The sequence below is a fragment of the Pelobates fuscus genome, chromosome 1 (genome assembly GCF_036172605.1).
Source record: "Pelobates fuscus isolate aPelFus1 chromosome 1, aPelFus1.pri, whole genome shotgun sequence".
NCBI lineage: Eukaryota > Metazoa > Chordata > Amphibia > Anura > Pelobatidae > Pelobates > Pelobates fuscus.
The window spans coordinates 400,194,304-400,208,300 of NC_086317.1; the positions used below are offsets into that span (position 1 = coordinate 400,194,304).

At 45.9% G+C, this 13,997-nt stretch overlaps 1 protein-coding gene across 1 annotated transcript in view; it reads left to right on the forward strand.

The window, feature by feature from the left end:
• The window catches only part of LOC134568979 (glycoprotein-N-acetylgalactosamine 3-beta-galactosyltransferase 1-like), an 82,435-nt gene that overhangs the window by 44,712 nt on the left and 23,726 nt on the right, over positions 1-13,997 (forward strand). Inside the window, exon 2 of the mRNA XM_063427748.1 lies at positions 10,150-10,319. Within this exon, the coding sequence (XP_063283818.1) occupies positions 10,150-10,319 (170 nt within the window). The remainder of the gene's footprint in view (positions 1-10,149; positions 10,320-13,997) is intronic.

Sequence of the window (13,997 nt, forward strand, 5' to 3'; positions counted from 1 at the left end):
TATGTAGGGGGAACAGTCCCTATTCTGCTCTGTGTCAGTGTGTATCAGGGTCTCTGAGGACAGGTGTCAATCCATATCTGCCAAGTGACCCTATGTAGGGGGAACAGTCCCTATTCTGCTCTGTGTCAGTGTGTATCAGGGATCATTAGGATAGGTGTCAATCCATATCTGCCAAGTGACCCTATGTAGGGGGAACAGTCCCTATTCTGCTCTGTGTCAGTATGTATCAGGGATCATTAGGATAGGTGTCAATCCATATCTGCCAAGTGACCCTATGTAGGGGGAACAGTCCCTATTCTGCTCTGTCAGTGTGTATCAGGGTCTCTGAGGACAGGTGTCAATCCATATCTGCCAAGTGACCCTATGTAGGGGGAACAGTCCCTATTCTGCTCTGTGTCAGTGTGTATCAGGGTCTCTGAGGACAGGTGTCAATCCATATGTCAAAGTGTCAATATGTCATATGTCAGGTGTCAATCCATATCCATTGTGATTTAGGAATGTTAGGTGATTTATGCCCTTTATGGATTAAAACCAGACTCTGCATCAACTGTGTAATTTTCCATGGGAGTTTTGCCATGGATCCCTCTCCGGCATGCCACAGTCCAGGTGTTAGTCCCCTTGAAACAACTTTTCCATCACTATTGTGGCCAGAAAGAGTCCCTGTGGGTTTTAAAATTCGCCTGCCCATTGAAGTCTATGGCGGTTCGCCCGGTTCACCGTTCGCGAACCGAAGATTTTATGTACGCGACATCACTAACAAGCAATGGCCCCCAATGATATGTCCCTCCTTTAGCTGTTAGGGTTAATGTCAAAGTTTGGAGAGACTTCCTCCATTAAAGGTTAGTGAGAGATCTGCGAATCCTCAAACCAGTAGGGATTCTTCCCCTTAGTAGCACGCAGGAAGGCCAGTTTGTCTTGCCTGGTGGCTGAGCCTGTGGGCATTGGAGGTGCAAGCGAAACATTCCATCGAGCTATATCCTTGGTAGGAGTGCTGCAAGAAGTCTGTGGAGAAAGTAAGGTAGTTCAGCAGGGGTGACCCCATCAGAGAGTTCCCTGATTTTTACATGGTTTCACCTGGTTGTTGTGAGTTTGAGATGGCTGAGGTCCGAAAGGAGATTGGTGAGTATCACATTGGTGATTGGGGGAGAGTGGCCAGCTATCGGCCATGGTGGCATGGGATGCACTTTATACCCTAGAGGTATCTGTGAAGTCATTGAGGTTGATTGCCATGTTAGACCCAACCATACCATGCGGCCTCCACAGCAACCCGCCTATATCAGCCGAGAAGCTGGGCTAAACCGTCCGTGGCTTCTTGGTTTCCTTCCCATTGGTGCAAGTTGCTTCGTGGAGCAATATTTTGCGCTGATTAGTGCCTAAATGCTGGAGCTCTGCTATTGTGTGGCTATTAAAGCCGAGAGCTAGCTTCGCCCCACCTTCCCCCAGGTATTTTAATTTTTAAATCTCCCACTTTCTTCCCGGCATGAAACATGCCAACTCTCTATTGGCTCTTAGCACACAGTGTGCACAAGGTTAAAGCATTAAAGCAGCATAATGTAGAATACATATTACATTTACAGATGGGAATATTATTAATCTGCATTGTCAATATGGAGCCAACAAGTAGCTGACATGGTTAAAAGACGCAACAATAATTACAGATTGACTTCAGAATCAGCTCCATCCTCAGAGTCACACAATGAGTCAGACAGTGTTTAAAAATGGACAGGTAGTCAGGGCCGGTGCTACCTTAGGGGTGCAGATAAGTCAGGGTGGCCATCAGGAGGTGGGAGCACAGAGAGACCCTCTCCTGATGGGCACTTAATGTTGCCATCAGTGGCGTAGCGTGGGTTGTCAGCACCCGGGGCAAGGCAAGTAATTTGCGCCCCCTAACCCGTGGAGTGAGGGGGTGATTAGTGACAGAGTGAGGGAGGGAATGGGTGACACAGTTACAGAGGGAGGGGGTGACTAGTGACAGAGTGCGGCAGTGGGTGACTAGTGACAGAGCGAGGGGGTGACACAGTGACAGAGTGAGGGAGATGGTGACTAGTGACAGAGTGAGGGGGGTGGTGACTGTCACTAGTCACCCCATCCCTCCCTCTGTCACTAGTCACTCCCTCCCCAATTCTGTCACTAGTCACCCCCTCACTCTGTCACTGTGTCACCCATTCCCTCCCTCACTCTGTGTCCCTCACGCTAGTCACCCCTTCCCTCCCTTACTCTGTCACTAGTCACCCCCTCCCTCCCTGTCACTAGTCACTCCCTCCTTAACTCTGTCACTAGTCATCCCCTCCCTCACTCTGTCACTAGAGTGAGTGGGTGACTAGTGACAGAGTGAGGGAGGGGGTGACTAGTGACAGAGTGAGGGAGGGGGTGACTAGTGACAGAGTAAGGGAGGGAGTGGGTGACTAGTGACAGAGTGAGGGAGGGGGTGACACAGTGACAGAGGGAGGACGTGACTAGTGACAGAGGGAGACTAGTGACAGAGGGAGGACGTGACTAGTGACAGAGGGAGACTAGTGACAGAGGGAGGGGTGACTAGTGACAGAGGGTGGGGGTGACAGTGACAGAGGGAGGAAGGGGTGACTAGTGACAGAGGGCGGGTGGGGTGACATAGTGACAGAGGGAGGGAGGGGGTGACAGTTAGGGAGGGAGTAACTAGTGACAGAGGGAGGGGTGACTAGTGACAGAGTGAGGGAGGGGGTGACTAGTGACACAGTGAGGGAGGGGGTGACTAGTGACACAGTGAGGGAGGGGGTGACATGGTGACAGAGGGAGGACGTGACTAGTGTCAGAGGGAGACTAGTGACAGAGTGAGGGAGGGGGTGACACAGTGACAGAGTGAGGGAGGGGGTGACATGGTGACAGAGGGAGGACGTGACTAGTGACAGAGGGAGGGGTGACTAGTGACAGAGGGAGGGGTGACTAGTGACAGAGGGTGGGGGTGACTAGTGACAGAGGGCGGGTGGAGTGACATAGTGACAGAGGGAGGGAGGGGGTGACAGTTAGGGAGGGAGTAACTAGTGACAGAGGGAGGGGTGACTAGTGACAGAGTGAAGGAGGGGGTGACTAGTGACACAGTGAGGGAGGGTGACTAGTGACACAGTGAGGGGGGTGACTAGTGACAGGGGGAGTGACTAGTGACACGGGGGTGACTAGTGACAGGGGGGGTGACTAGTGACACAGGGGGGGGTGACTAGTGACACAGGGGGGGTGACTAGTGACACGGGGGGGATGACTAGTGACACATTGGGGGGTGACTTGTGACACGGGGGGTGACTTGTGACACGGGGGGTGACTAGTGACAGAGGGGGGTGACTAGTGACAGAGGGGGGGTGACTAGTGACGGGGGGTGAGTAGTGACACAGGGGGTCGACTAGTGACACAGGGGGGTGACTAGTGGGGGTGACTAGTGACACAGGGGGTGACGCGGGGGGGTGACTAGTGACACAGGGGGGTTACACGGGGGGTGACTAGTGACACAGGGGGTCACTAGTGGGGGGTGACTAGTGACACAGGGGGGTGACTAGTGGGGGGGTGACTAGTGACACAGGGGGGTGGCACGGGGGGTGACTAGTGACACGGGGGGTGACTAGTGACAGAGGGGGTCTAGTAGACAGCCCCTAGAGGTGGAGTTACCCTGCAAGGTAATTATTGCAGTTTATAGAAAACTGCAATAATTACACTTGCAGGGTTAGGAGTAGTGGGAGTTGGCACCCAGACCACTCCAATGGGCAGAAGTGGTCTGGGTGCCTGGAGTGTCCCTTTAAGAACCACAAAAGGTGGGATAAAGTATGAAAATAATTAAAAACAGAGGATACAATTTGGAAAAGGAAAAGAGAAACAAAAAGGTAACAAGATGCTCAAAAGGATGGGTAAGATAGGCAAAAGGGTGTTGATTAGACACACAGTTGTAGACATATTTTGAGGGCGTCTGTGTAGACAATAATCCTTGCACCGGCCCTGCAGGTAGTCTTCATGATCTTCCCTGCTTCACTCCCTGCACAGAACAAGGAATACCAGAAAGACTAACTGTGCGTACACTGTCCAGGATAAATAGATCTCTTATCATTAAGGCTCTTAACATGATCTTCACCACACCTGGATTGTGCACACACTCGTGAAACCAAATCCCTGGTTCACCCGAGTAAACAAAGGCTCCTAAGCAATTTTTATTTACTTTACTAATAATGGTTCTTGCTTTCCAGCACAAAGTTTGTTGCACCTGTCAGAAGAATTGGATCAAACCTGGATGGGAGAGAAGGGAATGACATTTCAGTTTTTGTGGAACTCTTATAGTTTATCAGGGTTCAGGAGGAGCTAATTAAGACCTGACACCTTTAATTTTGCAACTCTGTATAGATTTGCATTGCTTTGTAAAAGCTTCAGTGTGTCCATAAAATGTGGACAATGCTTCATTGCTTTAGAAAGGCTGATCTTAAATCTCACAAATTTGTAAAGTTTCTCTAGTCTAGTGCATGTTTTTGCTATTAAAGGACCACTATAGGCACCCAGACCACTTCAGCTCAATGAAGTGGTCTAGGTGCCAGGTCCATCTAGGATTAACCCAGCAGCTGTAAACATGGCAGTTTCAGAGAAACTGCTATGTTTACAATAGGGTTAATCCAGCCTCTAGTGGCTGTCTCATTGACAGCCGATAGAGGCGCTTCCGCGCTTCTCACTGTGAAAATCACAGTGAGAAGACGCTGACGTCCATAGGAAAGCATTGAGTAATGCTTTTCTATGGACTGATTGAATGCGCGCGCGGCTCTTGCTGCGCATGCGCATTCGGCGGATGATGTCGGAAGAGGGAGGAGAGTCTCCAGCTCCGAGGGAGCCCGGCACTGGAGAAAGGTAAGAATTTAACCCCTTCCTCCCCCTTCAGCCTGGTGGGAGTGGGACCCTGAGGGTGGGGGGACCCAAAGACCCTATAGTGCCAGGAAAATAAATTTGTTATCCTGACACTATAGTTGTCCTTTAAGACTTCCATTTGACTTTTAACTAGACCTAATGACTTATTTTATTTGTTGTAAAATTCAGTTGGAAGAATCAGTAATTCTTCATTCTGCATACATGAAAAAAATCTTCTTCAGTTGTTATCACTATTTGGTATTTATTCTAAGCTTTGTCAATTTTTCTTCCTCTGGCAGAGCTTAAAGGGACTCTCCAGTGCCAGGAAAACCTTTTAATTTTCCTGGCACTGCAGGACCCTGCAATGCCCCTCTCCCTCCCACCCCATCCCATGTTGCTGAAGGGGTTGAAACCCATTCAGTGACTTACCTGAGTCCAGCACCGATGTCCCTCGATGCTGGGTCAGGCTCTGCCTACTCTCTTCCCCCGTCGACGGCTTTCCTATGGGGATTTCGGCAAAGCTGGAGGTCCTCACATAGCGTTTGGGCGTCCAGCATCATTTAAAACACTTTTTGTGTTCTAAGAACACAGAAGTCCCTCTAGTGGCTGACTGATAGACAGCTACTAGAGCAAGACTTAAACCTGCAAGGTAATTATTGCAGGTCATAAAAACTGCAATAATTACACTTGCAGGGTTAAGGGTGCTGGGAGTTGGCACCCAGACCACTCCAATGGGCAGAAATGGTCTGGGTGCCTGGAGTGTCCCTTTAATGCAAAATAACCCTCTCATTCTCAGGGAAATAGCAGTGTGAGTTTCTTATCATTACTAAACCTGTGTACATTTACAGTACTGGTTGGAATTTTGTACTGCTTTAAGAGCTTGCAGGTTTTATTACATTATTCATAAAAATTGACTAAGAGCTCTGAGGACAGGAACTTTATTAAAAATGATTATTATTATTTTTTTTAATTGCTTTTAGCAAGTACCCCTTTAAATTTGTATTCTGAATAGCATAAATTATAGCTTTCACAGGGCTGGTGCAAGAATTTTTAAATACTTGGGCGATGATGGATTTTTCTGTCTTCCCTCCCTGCCCCAACAACTAAATACATCTTTAACTGTGTGTCCCCTTTTGAATGTCTTATCCCCTTTTGTGTATCTTATCCCATCTTTTGAATTTTTCTCCCTTTCTGTGCATTCTACCCCCCTTTTGTGTCTTGCATCCTCCTTTAGTGAATCCTGTCCCTCATTTCTCCCCTCTGTGTCTTACACCTTCCTTGGGTTTCTCTTACTTTTCCCCAATCCCTTTGTGTGTCTCCTTCTCCCCCCAGTCCCTTTGTGTGTCATTCTCACCTGTTCCAGACCTTCTGTGTGTCATTGTCCTCTTCCCCAACACCTTTCCGAGTGTCATTGTCTTCTTCCCCAGTCCTCGCTTCTTCATTGTCCCCTGCCCCAGCCTCTCTGTGTCATTGTCCCCTTCCCCAGGCCCTTTTGTGTGCCCTTCTCTCTCTTTCCCCCTTGTAGGCATCCTTACCTCCCTTCATGTAGCATAGCCAAGTGAAACATAAATTGTGATGGCAGATAAGAACAATTCAGTCCATCTAGTCTGCCCAATTTTCTAAATACTTTCATTAGTTCCTGGCCTTATCTCATAGCTAGGATAACCTTATGCCTATCCCACGCATGCTTAAACTCCTTTACTGTGTTAAGCTCTTCCACTTGAGGTGGAAGGTGATTCCATGCATCCACTACCCACTCAGTAAAATAAAACATCCCTGATATTATTTTTAAACCTTTGTCCCTCTAATTTAAGACTATGTCCTCTTGTTGTGGTAGTTTTTCTTCATTTAAATATAGTCTCCTTTACTGTGTTGATTCCCTTTATGTATTTAAATCTTTGTATCATATCCCCCTTGTCTCGTCTTTCCTCCAAGCTATACATGTTAAGATCCTTTAACCTTTCCTTGTTTTATCCTGCAATCCATGAACCAGTTCATCCCTGAGGTACCCCACTGGTGACAAGACCATGGTTCGAATATACTCCATTGACTTTTTTTTTTTTTTTTAGATCAGCTATTTTTGGATTTAGCTTGTGAAGATTTGCTGTTTAGTGAATGACCCTGACTGTTTTCCAGTGTGCTCTGCCACTGTATTTAGCATAACTGGAATGTAAAGTGAAGGTACGGTCTGACCCATGGAGTAATTTTGGTAAATTAATAACTGCTCTAGCTCTTCCTGCGTTTGAGTGTTTATCACTAGGAAGTGCTTTTTCACTTAATATTTATTTCTCTTTTTTTGTCTGATTTCTTTCTTTTTTTTTAACCTAAGTTTTCATATTACACCTTTGTTAATTAAAATTTAAAGTGACACTATAGTCATCCAGACCATTTCATCTCAGTGAAGTGGCCTGGGTGCAGTGGTCCTGTCCTTGTAGCCCTATAACGTAAAACCTTGCAATATTAACATTGCACTGTTAAGTCCACCTCTACTCTACAGCCATACTGACAACTAATTCAGGTGCTTCCGCTGCAGTGATGGAGTAAAACTCGCACATGACGCAGAAGCCCATAGGAAAGCATTAAATACAATGTTTTCCTATTTGGAAACTTCAATGTGTTTGCCATGCATGCGCATAAAGTCACCAATGCTCCTTTATTATGGACTCCTCTGGCGTGGATGAGTGTTTTAAAACCATAACATGTATCATAACCATGATATCATCATTCATTTTTGTGTAAAAAATGCAAATATGAATGCTATCTTTAGCTTGGGTTTGTGACTTAGTGAGTACAAAAAAAGACTGGACATACCCAATTTTGAATTTCCTACTTTTTCAATTGGTATGCCATGATGGGGGTAATTTTCATTCCTTGGCTAACATATGGTCTCAAGGCAAGCCTTTTTTTTTTTTGACCATGTAACTTGCCAAAACACCATAAACCTCGACATGGGGGGAACTGTTGTACTTGTGAGACATTGCTAAATACAAATATGAGTGTTTTAGAGCAGTAAAAGTATAATGCTGATGAAAATGCAAAAAGGGGTTTGTGACTAAGTGGCTACTAAAGGCTGGACATTTTATTTATTATTATTCTTTATTTAGCATTGACAGGCATTACAGAATAGGCAGTTGATCTGTACCTGCAATATCGTTATTGTATATATAGTTTGACATTGAAGTTTACGCTATACAAATATTCAGTTGTACATTTAATGCAATGTTTACAAAGGCATATGATGGGGAGCCAAGTGCCTCAACACCTGGTCTCAACACCGGAAACCGAGTACATACTGTCAAAGATTTTGTGAACTTAACATAAAAAATAAGAGAAAAAAACATGTAGCATTTAACTTCTGCAGGTATTCAATTCGGTCAGACTGTGTATGGGTATACCTGTTATATTTAGGGTTTTTCCCTAAATAAGGCTATATAGACAGAAATCAGGGCATAGGAGGCGACACGGTGTCGGGTAAAAAAAAATTGTAGTCAAACCTATTTGGCTTTGAGGTGGTGTTGGTAACAAGGTGTTGTGTGGTTTTAACTATTCGTCCCTCCCTGGGTGAACAATGGTCCTGCCCCTGCCAACCCCTTGAGAGACTGCCAAGACTTCTTTATGGGCTTAGAGCCGTGAACTCAGCTGAAGTTCGTCAGAGAGAACCTGGGCGGTGGATTGGCAGTCAGGTTTTAGTGGCATCTCTCCACTTTAACAGTGTATTTTATCGATAGTGCTTAGTGTGTGGATAGTCAAGAGGGCGACTTCCCAGAGCACAGCTGAGCTGCAGATAGTAAATATATAGCGGTAAATTCGTTCACATAGTTACCGTCAAAATGCCCCACAACATAGCCTAAGTGATATATAACACCCGCTAGACCCACCATTGTGGTCATTATGTATATATTTAGTGTTTGGCCCTTCCCGGAAGTCCTGCCATGCGGAGAAAGGAAATACTGAACAGAATAATTCAATTCTTAGCCATATAAAAGTAACCGTAAAAATAGAACTGTAAAAATAAAAACTTTAGCCACAGTTGAATTTGCATTATTTTGATTTGTGGGTTAAGTGTGGGCACGTCTGCCCCTCGGGGGCCCATTTCCCCTGCCCCAGTGACCTTAAGTAAGGCAGCTGCACCCCTTACCCCTATTCTACCTAGATTCTCTACCCTGCCATGTCCTTTCACGGCACCCACACCTTCTCAAAGGATTTGTTGGTATTATGGATTATTGCAGAGAGCTTATCCATTAAGTATCTGTCTTTGATCAATTGCGACATATCCCATTTTGAATACCTTGGATTGTCTACTTTTACAAATGGTATGACATGATTGGGTTAGTTTTCATTTCTGGGCTGCCATACGGTCTTAAAGGCACCTTTGGCCCAGCAAAGCAATCTGGGAAATATCAATGTGCAAACATAGAAAAGCCCTATATTTTACCCGTGTAAGTTTCTAAAAACGCATAAAACCTGTACATGGGGAGTACTGTTGTACTCGTGAGACATTGCTGAATACAAATATGTGTATTTTATTGCAGTAAAATCCAACAGTATTATGACATTCACAGTTAGAATGTCATGCAGAAATTCCAGGTTTTGTTTACCTTTTGCTTTGATCAGAACGTGTACAATTGCCTGCGTTAAGAGGCTAAATATGAAGATGTTACAAAATGGGTACTTTGTCTTGTCTAAGTATGCTTATTATAAAAAAAAGATCTAGGGTTAAAAAGGGATATGAGTAGTGATGTCCCGAACTGTTCGCCAGGAACCGTTCGCCCTCGAACATAGCTTGTTCGTGGCGAACGCGGCAGGTGAACATATGCGATGGTCGGTCCGCCCCCTATTCGTCATGGAGGTGGGAGGGTCTGGGAGGGAGGGTCTGCTGCTGATTGGCTGGAATGTGTCTGCTGACTGTGAGGTACAGGGTCAAAGTTTACTCAATGACGACGAATAGGTGGCGGACCGACCATCGCATATGTTCGCCCGCCGCATTCGCCATGAACAAGCTATGTTCGCCAGCGATCGGTTCCCGGTGAACAGTTCGGGACATCACTAGATATGAGTCCACATAATAAGATGGTAAATATAAATACAAAAATGTGTATAATCTAGGATAAACTATGCATCTTCAGCAATATTTTACTAGTAAACCTTTAAACTAATGAGCACCAGGAGCATATTAGATCTCTAGCAGCAGGAGAAATACATTCTTTCCTTGGTATTACATTTACAGAATGATCTGTTTATTTTAACAGTGGCAAATGTCCATCAAATATCAACACTTCCCTTTTGTATCTGTTTTGCTAGATCCGTTTCTACAATGAGAATATGTTGTGCACCGGCATCCTGGAAGAAATTCATCCTCGGTTTCATTGTGGGCTTCCTTACCGTGTCCTTTTTTTCCTACCATTTTGTGGAAGTGCTACGACCATCAAAAGGCTTAAGAAAGAGGGTTATCCGTCCTATGCCAATACCAGGTCACTGAAGTCCTTTTTTTAATCTTATACTTTTACTTCCTCTTGCCTTGCACTGCGGTTCTGTCTTGGGCAACTGACTATTGAGTTGTTTAGATTAATTTGCTAGCAGGTCAGATCTTGGTGAGCCAATAAGGTATGAATAAAGTTTAAAAAATGGAACAGACTACCTTTAAGGGCAGTAGTCCAACCTGGTGATAAACTAAATTAATAAACTACAATCACACACCTCATTTAGTGGTGTCTATTCCAAGTCAATGTATAAATTAATAAAGCTTAGATTTCTTCCTTAGATTGATGGCTATAGCAAAACCTAATCTAGCCTTAAAGGACCACTATAGGCACCCAGACCACTTCAGCTCAATGAAGTGGTCTGGGTGCCAGGTCCCTCTAGTTTTAACCCTGCAGCTGAAAACATAGTTTAAGAGAAACTGCTATGTTTCACTGAGGGTTAATCCAGCCTCTAGTGGCTGTCTCATTGACAGCCACTGGAGGCGCTTCCACGATTCTCAGAAAATCACAGTGAGAAGACACTGGACGTCCATAGGAAAGCATTCGGAGCTGACGTCGGCAGAGGGAGGAGAGTTCCTCAGCGCCGAGGGAGCCTGGCGCAGGAGAAAGGTAAGTGGCGGAAGGGGTTTTAACTAGATTTGAGCGGACACCTGGATGTTCGGGTCCGGCAGGTTGAAGTCAATGGGAACCCGAACGTTTGGGCACAAAAATGCCTCTAAAAAAGTCCTGGAAAGGGCTAGAGGGCTGCAAAAGGAAGTAAAATGGGGGTAAGAGTAGGACAAGTGCCCTGCAAACAAATGTGGATAGGGAAATCACTTAAAATAACATAAAAATTAAAAATACAGCTGAGCCATAAAATAGCACTAGATGGAATCTTTGATTTTTTAGCTTTGGAAGAACATAAATCAAAATCTAAAGCACGGCTGTCAGGAGGATCACCAGAATTATCCATTTGGGAGAGGGTTGGAGTGCAGGGTATTCTCTTTCATTGTTCAAACTGAGCTCAACTCCTGGTGGTGTAGGTGGAAGCGGCGGTGGAGGAGAAGGAGGTAGCCAACACTGTTTTTTATTTTAATTTTTTTATTGGGGTAGCCCCCAAAATATTGGGACATATAAAAAAAGAAAACAAAGAATAAGTGCACTTGAGTATAACAATGGCTGGGTGAGGCTGGTATAAATGTCTATTCTGCACAAGGTACAGACAAATCTGGATGCCTGGTTCATTTTAATAAACGTGAGCTTGTCCACGTTGGCTGTGGACAGGCGGCTGCGCTTGTCTGTGATAACGCCCCCTTCCGTGCTAAACACACGTTCAGACAATACACTGGCTGCAGGGCAGGCCAGCACCTCCAAGGCATAAAGGGCAAGCTTAGGCCATATGCCCAATTTGGAGACCCAGAAGTTGAATGGGACAGACCCATCAGTCAGTACGTGTAGACGTGTCCACACATACTGTTCCTCCATGTTGCTGAAATGCTGCCTCCTGCAAAGACGATACATATCAGATGGTGGTGCTGGTTGTTGTGGCGTGCTGACACAGCTTTTCCACATTTCAGCTATGCTAACCCTGCCTTCTGAGGTGCCCCAGCTGCGTTGGCGACCTCTTCCTCCTCCTCTGCCTTCGCCTTGTGCCCCCGGTGTCAGCTTGTAGTTGCGCATCTTCCGATCACTCTCCAGTGAGGGAATTAAGGACGGCACCTTGTCCTTGTAACGGGGATCCAGCAGGATGGCCACCCAGTAATCAGCACAAGTTAGAATGTGGGTAACTCAGCAGTCATTGCGCAGGCACTGCAGCATGTAGTCGCTCATTTGTGCCAGGCTGCCCAAAGGCAAGGACAAGTTGTCCTCTGTGGGAGGTGTATCGTCTGTGACCTCTGTATCCTCCCAGCAGGGCCAGATTAAGAGCCCAGTGGGCCTGGTGCTGGCAATTATGATGGGCCTATTTACAGAATCTTATCGACCAAAAACACTAAAACAATCATACCTCCCAAGCATCATGTATCTGATGGAGATGGTGTTGGAGGGAAACTCAAAGGATGCAGCTATACGAAAACACATACTCTATGCTAACCTCTCTCTAATTTATGCTTTAATCTTTCAAGTAAATCCATATCCCCTAACAGCAGTGTCCAGTGAAGCAGAAAGCCAATGTGCAGGGTAAAAGAGTGTGCCACTGACCAGACCTGCCAAAAGGGGTGAACATCCCCAAAAAGGGGGCATTGTTTGTCCAAAGAATTGGAAGGCCAGTCTGGCATGAATGCATGCCAGACTGCCTGCCAATCATGCAGGCTGTCCAACTAAGGGCATACTATGCAGGCAGCCCCCTGATCTTGACATAAATGCATCTTTGTTCTCATGCATCCCTCTTAAGCTTCCAAACTTAAAGGGACACTACAGCTTATTGTATTTGTTCTGGTAAGTAGAATCCTTCCCTCCAGGCTTTTTGCAGTAAACACTGTCTTTTCAGAGAAATTAACTCCACTGGCCGCTCCTTAGATGACTGCTAGAGGTGCTTCCTGAGGCAGTACTGCCTAGTGTGCAGCACTGCCATTCAGTGTCTCCACCCTCTGCATGCAGACACTGAACTTTCCTCATAGAGATGCATTGAATAAGTTTATCTTCATGAGGAGATGCTGATTGGCCAGGGCTATGTTTGACTTGTGCTGGCTCTGCCCCTGATCTGCCTAGTTGACAGTCTCAGCCAATCCTACGGGGAAGCATTGTAATTTGCGCAGACCACCACTTCTGATGATGTCAGCAGGCAGTCAGTTCAGAGGCAGACAGGGACAGAGCAAGCAGCTGCATACTTGAATACAAGTAAGAGTTTGCTATATTTAGGGAGGCAAGAGAGGGCCAGGGGGGCTAAATTGTGGTTTTAACATAATAAGGTCATAGATACATGATTGTGTTCCTGACCCTCTAGTGTTCCTTTAAGCAAGAGTATGTGAAGAGTAGTTAGGGTTGCCACCTTTCTTGAAAAAATACCAGCCTTATATATTTGAATAATTAATTTGTTATGCGTGACATCACATGATATAAATCACAAGGAGTGACATAAGAGAAAATTCTGTAAAATCACCAACAAACTACTCACAGTTTGATTCTGCGGTATAGATGGATTGCTCCCAGTGTCTCCCTGTCTCCCAGTGTCTCGGTCTCTCAGTGTCCCTATGTATCAGTGTCAGTGTCCCCATGTCGCCCAGTCCCCTAGTCTCCCAGTGTCTCAGTGTTCCCATTTCTCCTTGTGTCCCCATGTCACTGAGAGACCCGGGGACACAGACACTTGGGGACACTAGGAGACATGGGGCACTGAGACACTTGGGGACACTTGGAGACATGGAAAAACTGAGTCACTAGGGACACTGGGAGACATGGAGGCACAGACACTGGGAGACTAGGGGGACACTGAGACACTAGGGACACTGAGACATGGGAACACTGTGTCCCTAGTGTCTCTGTGTCCCAATGTCTCAGTGTCTCCCAATGTCCCTATGCCTCACAGTGTCCCCATGTGTCCCAGTGTCCCCATTTCTCTCAGTGTCCCCATGTTTTCAAGTGTCCCCAAGCATCTCCGTGTCCCCAGGTCTCCCAGTATCCTCTAGTGTCTGTGTCCCCATGTGTTCCCTAGTTTTTCAGTGTCTCAGTGTGCCCATGTCTCTCTGCTGCCTT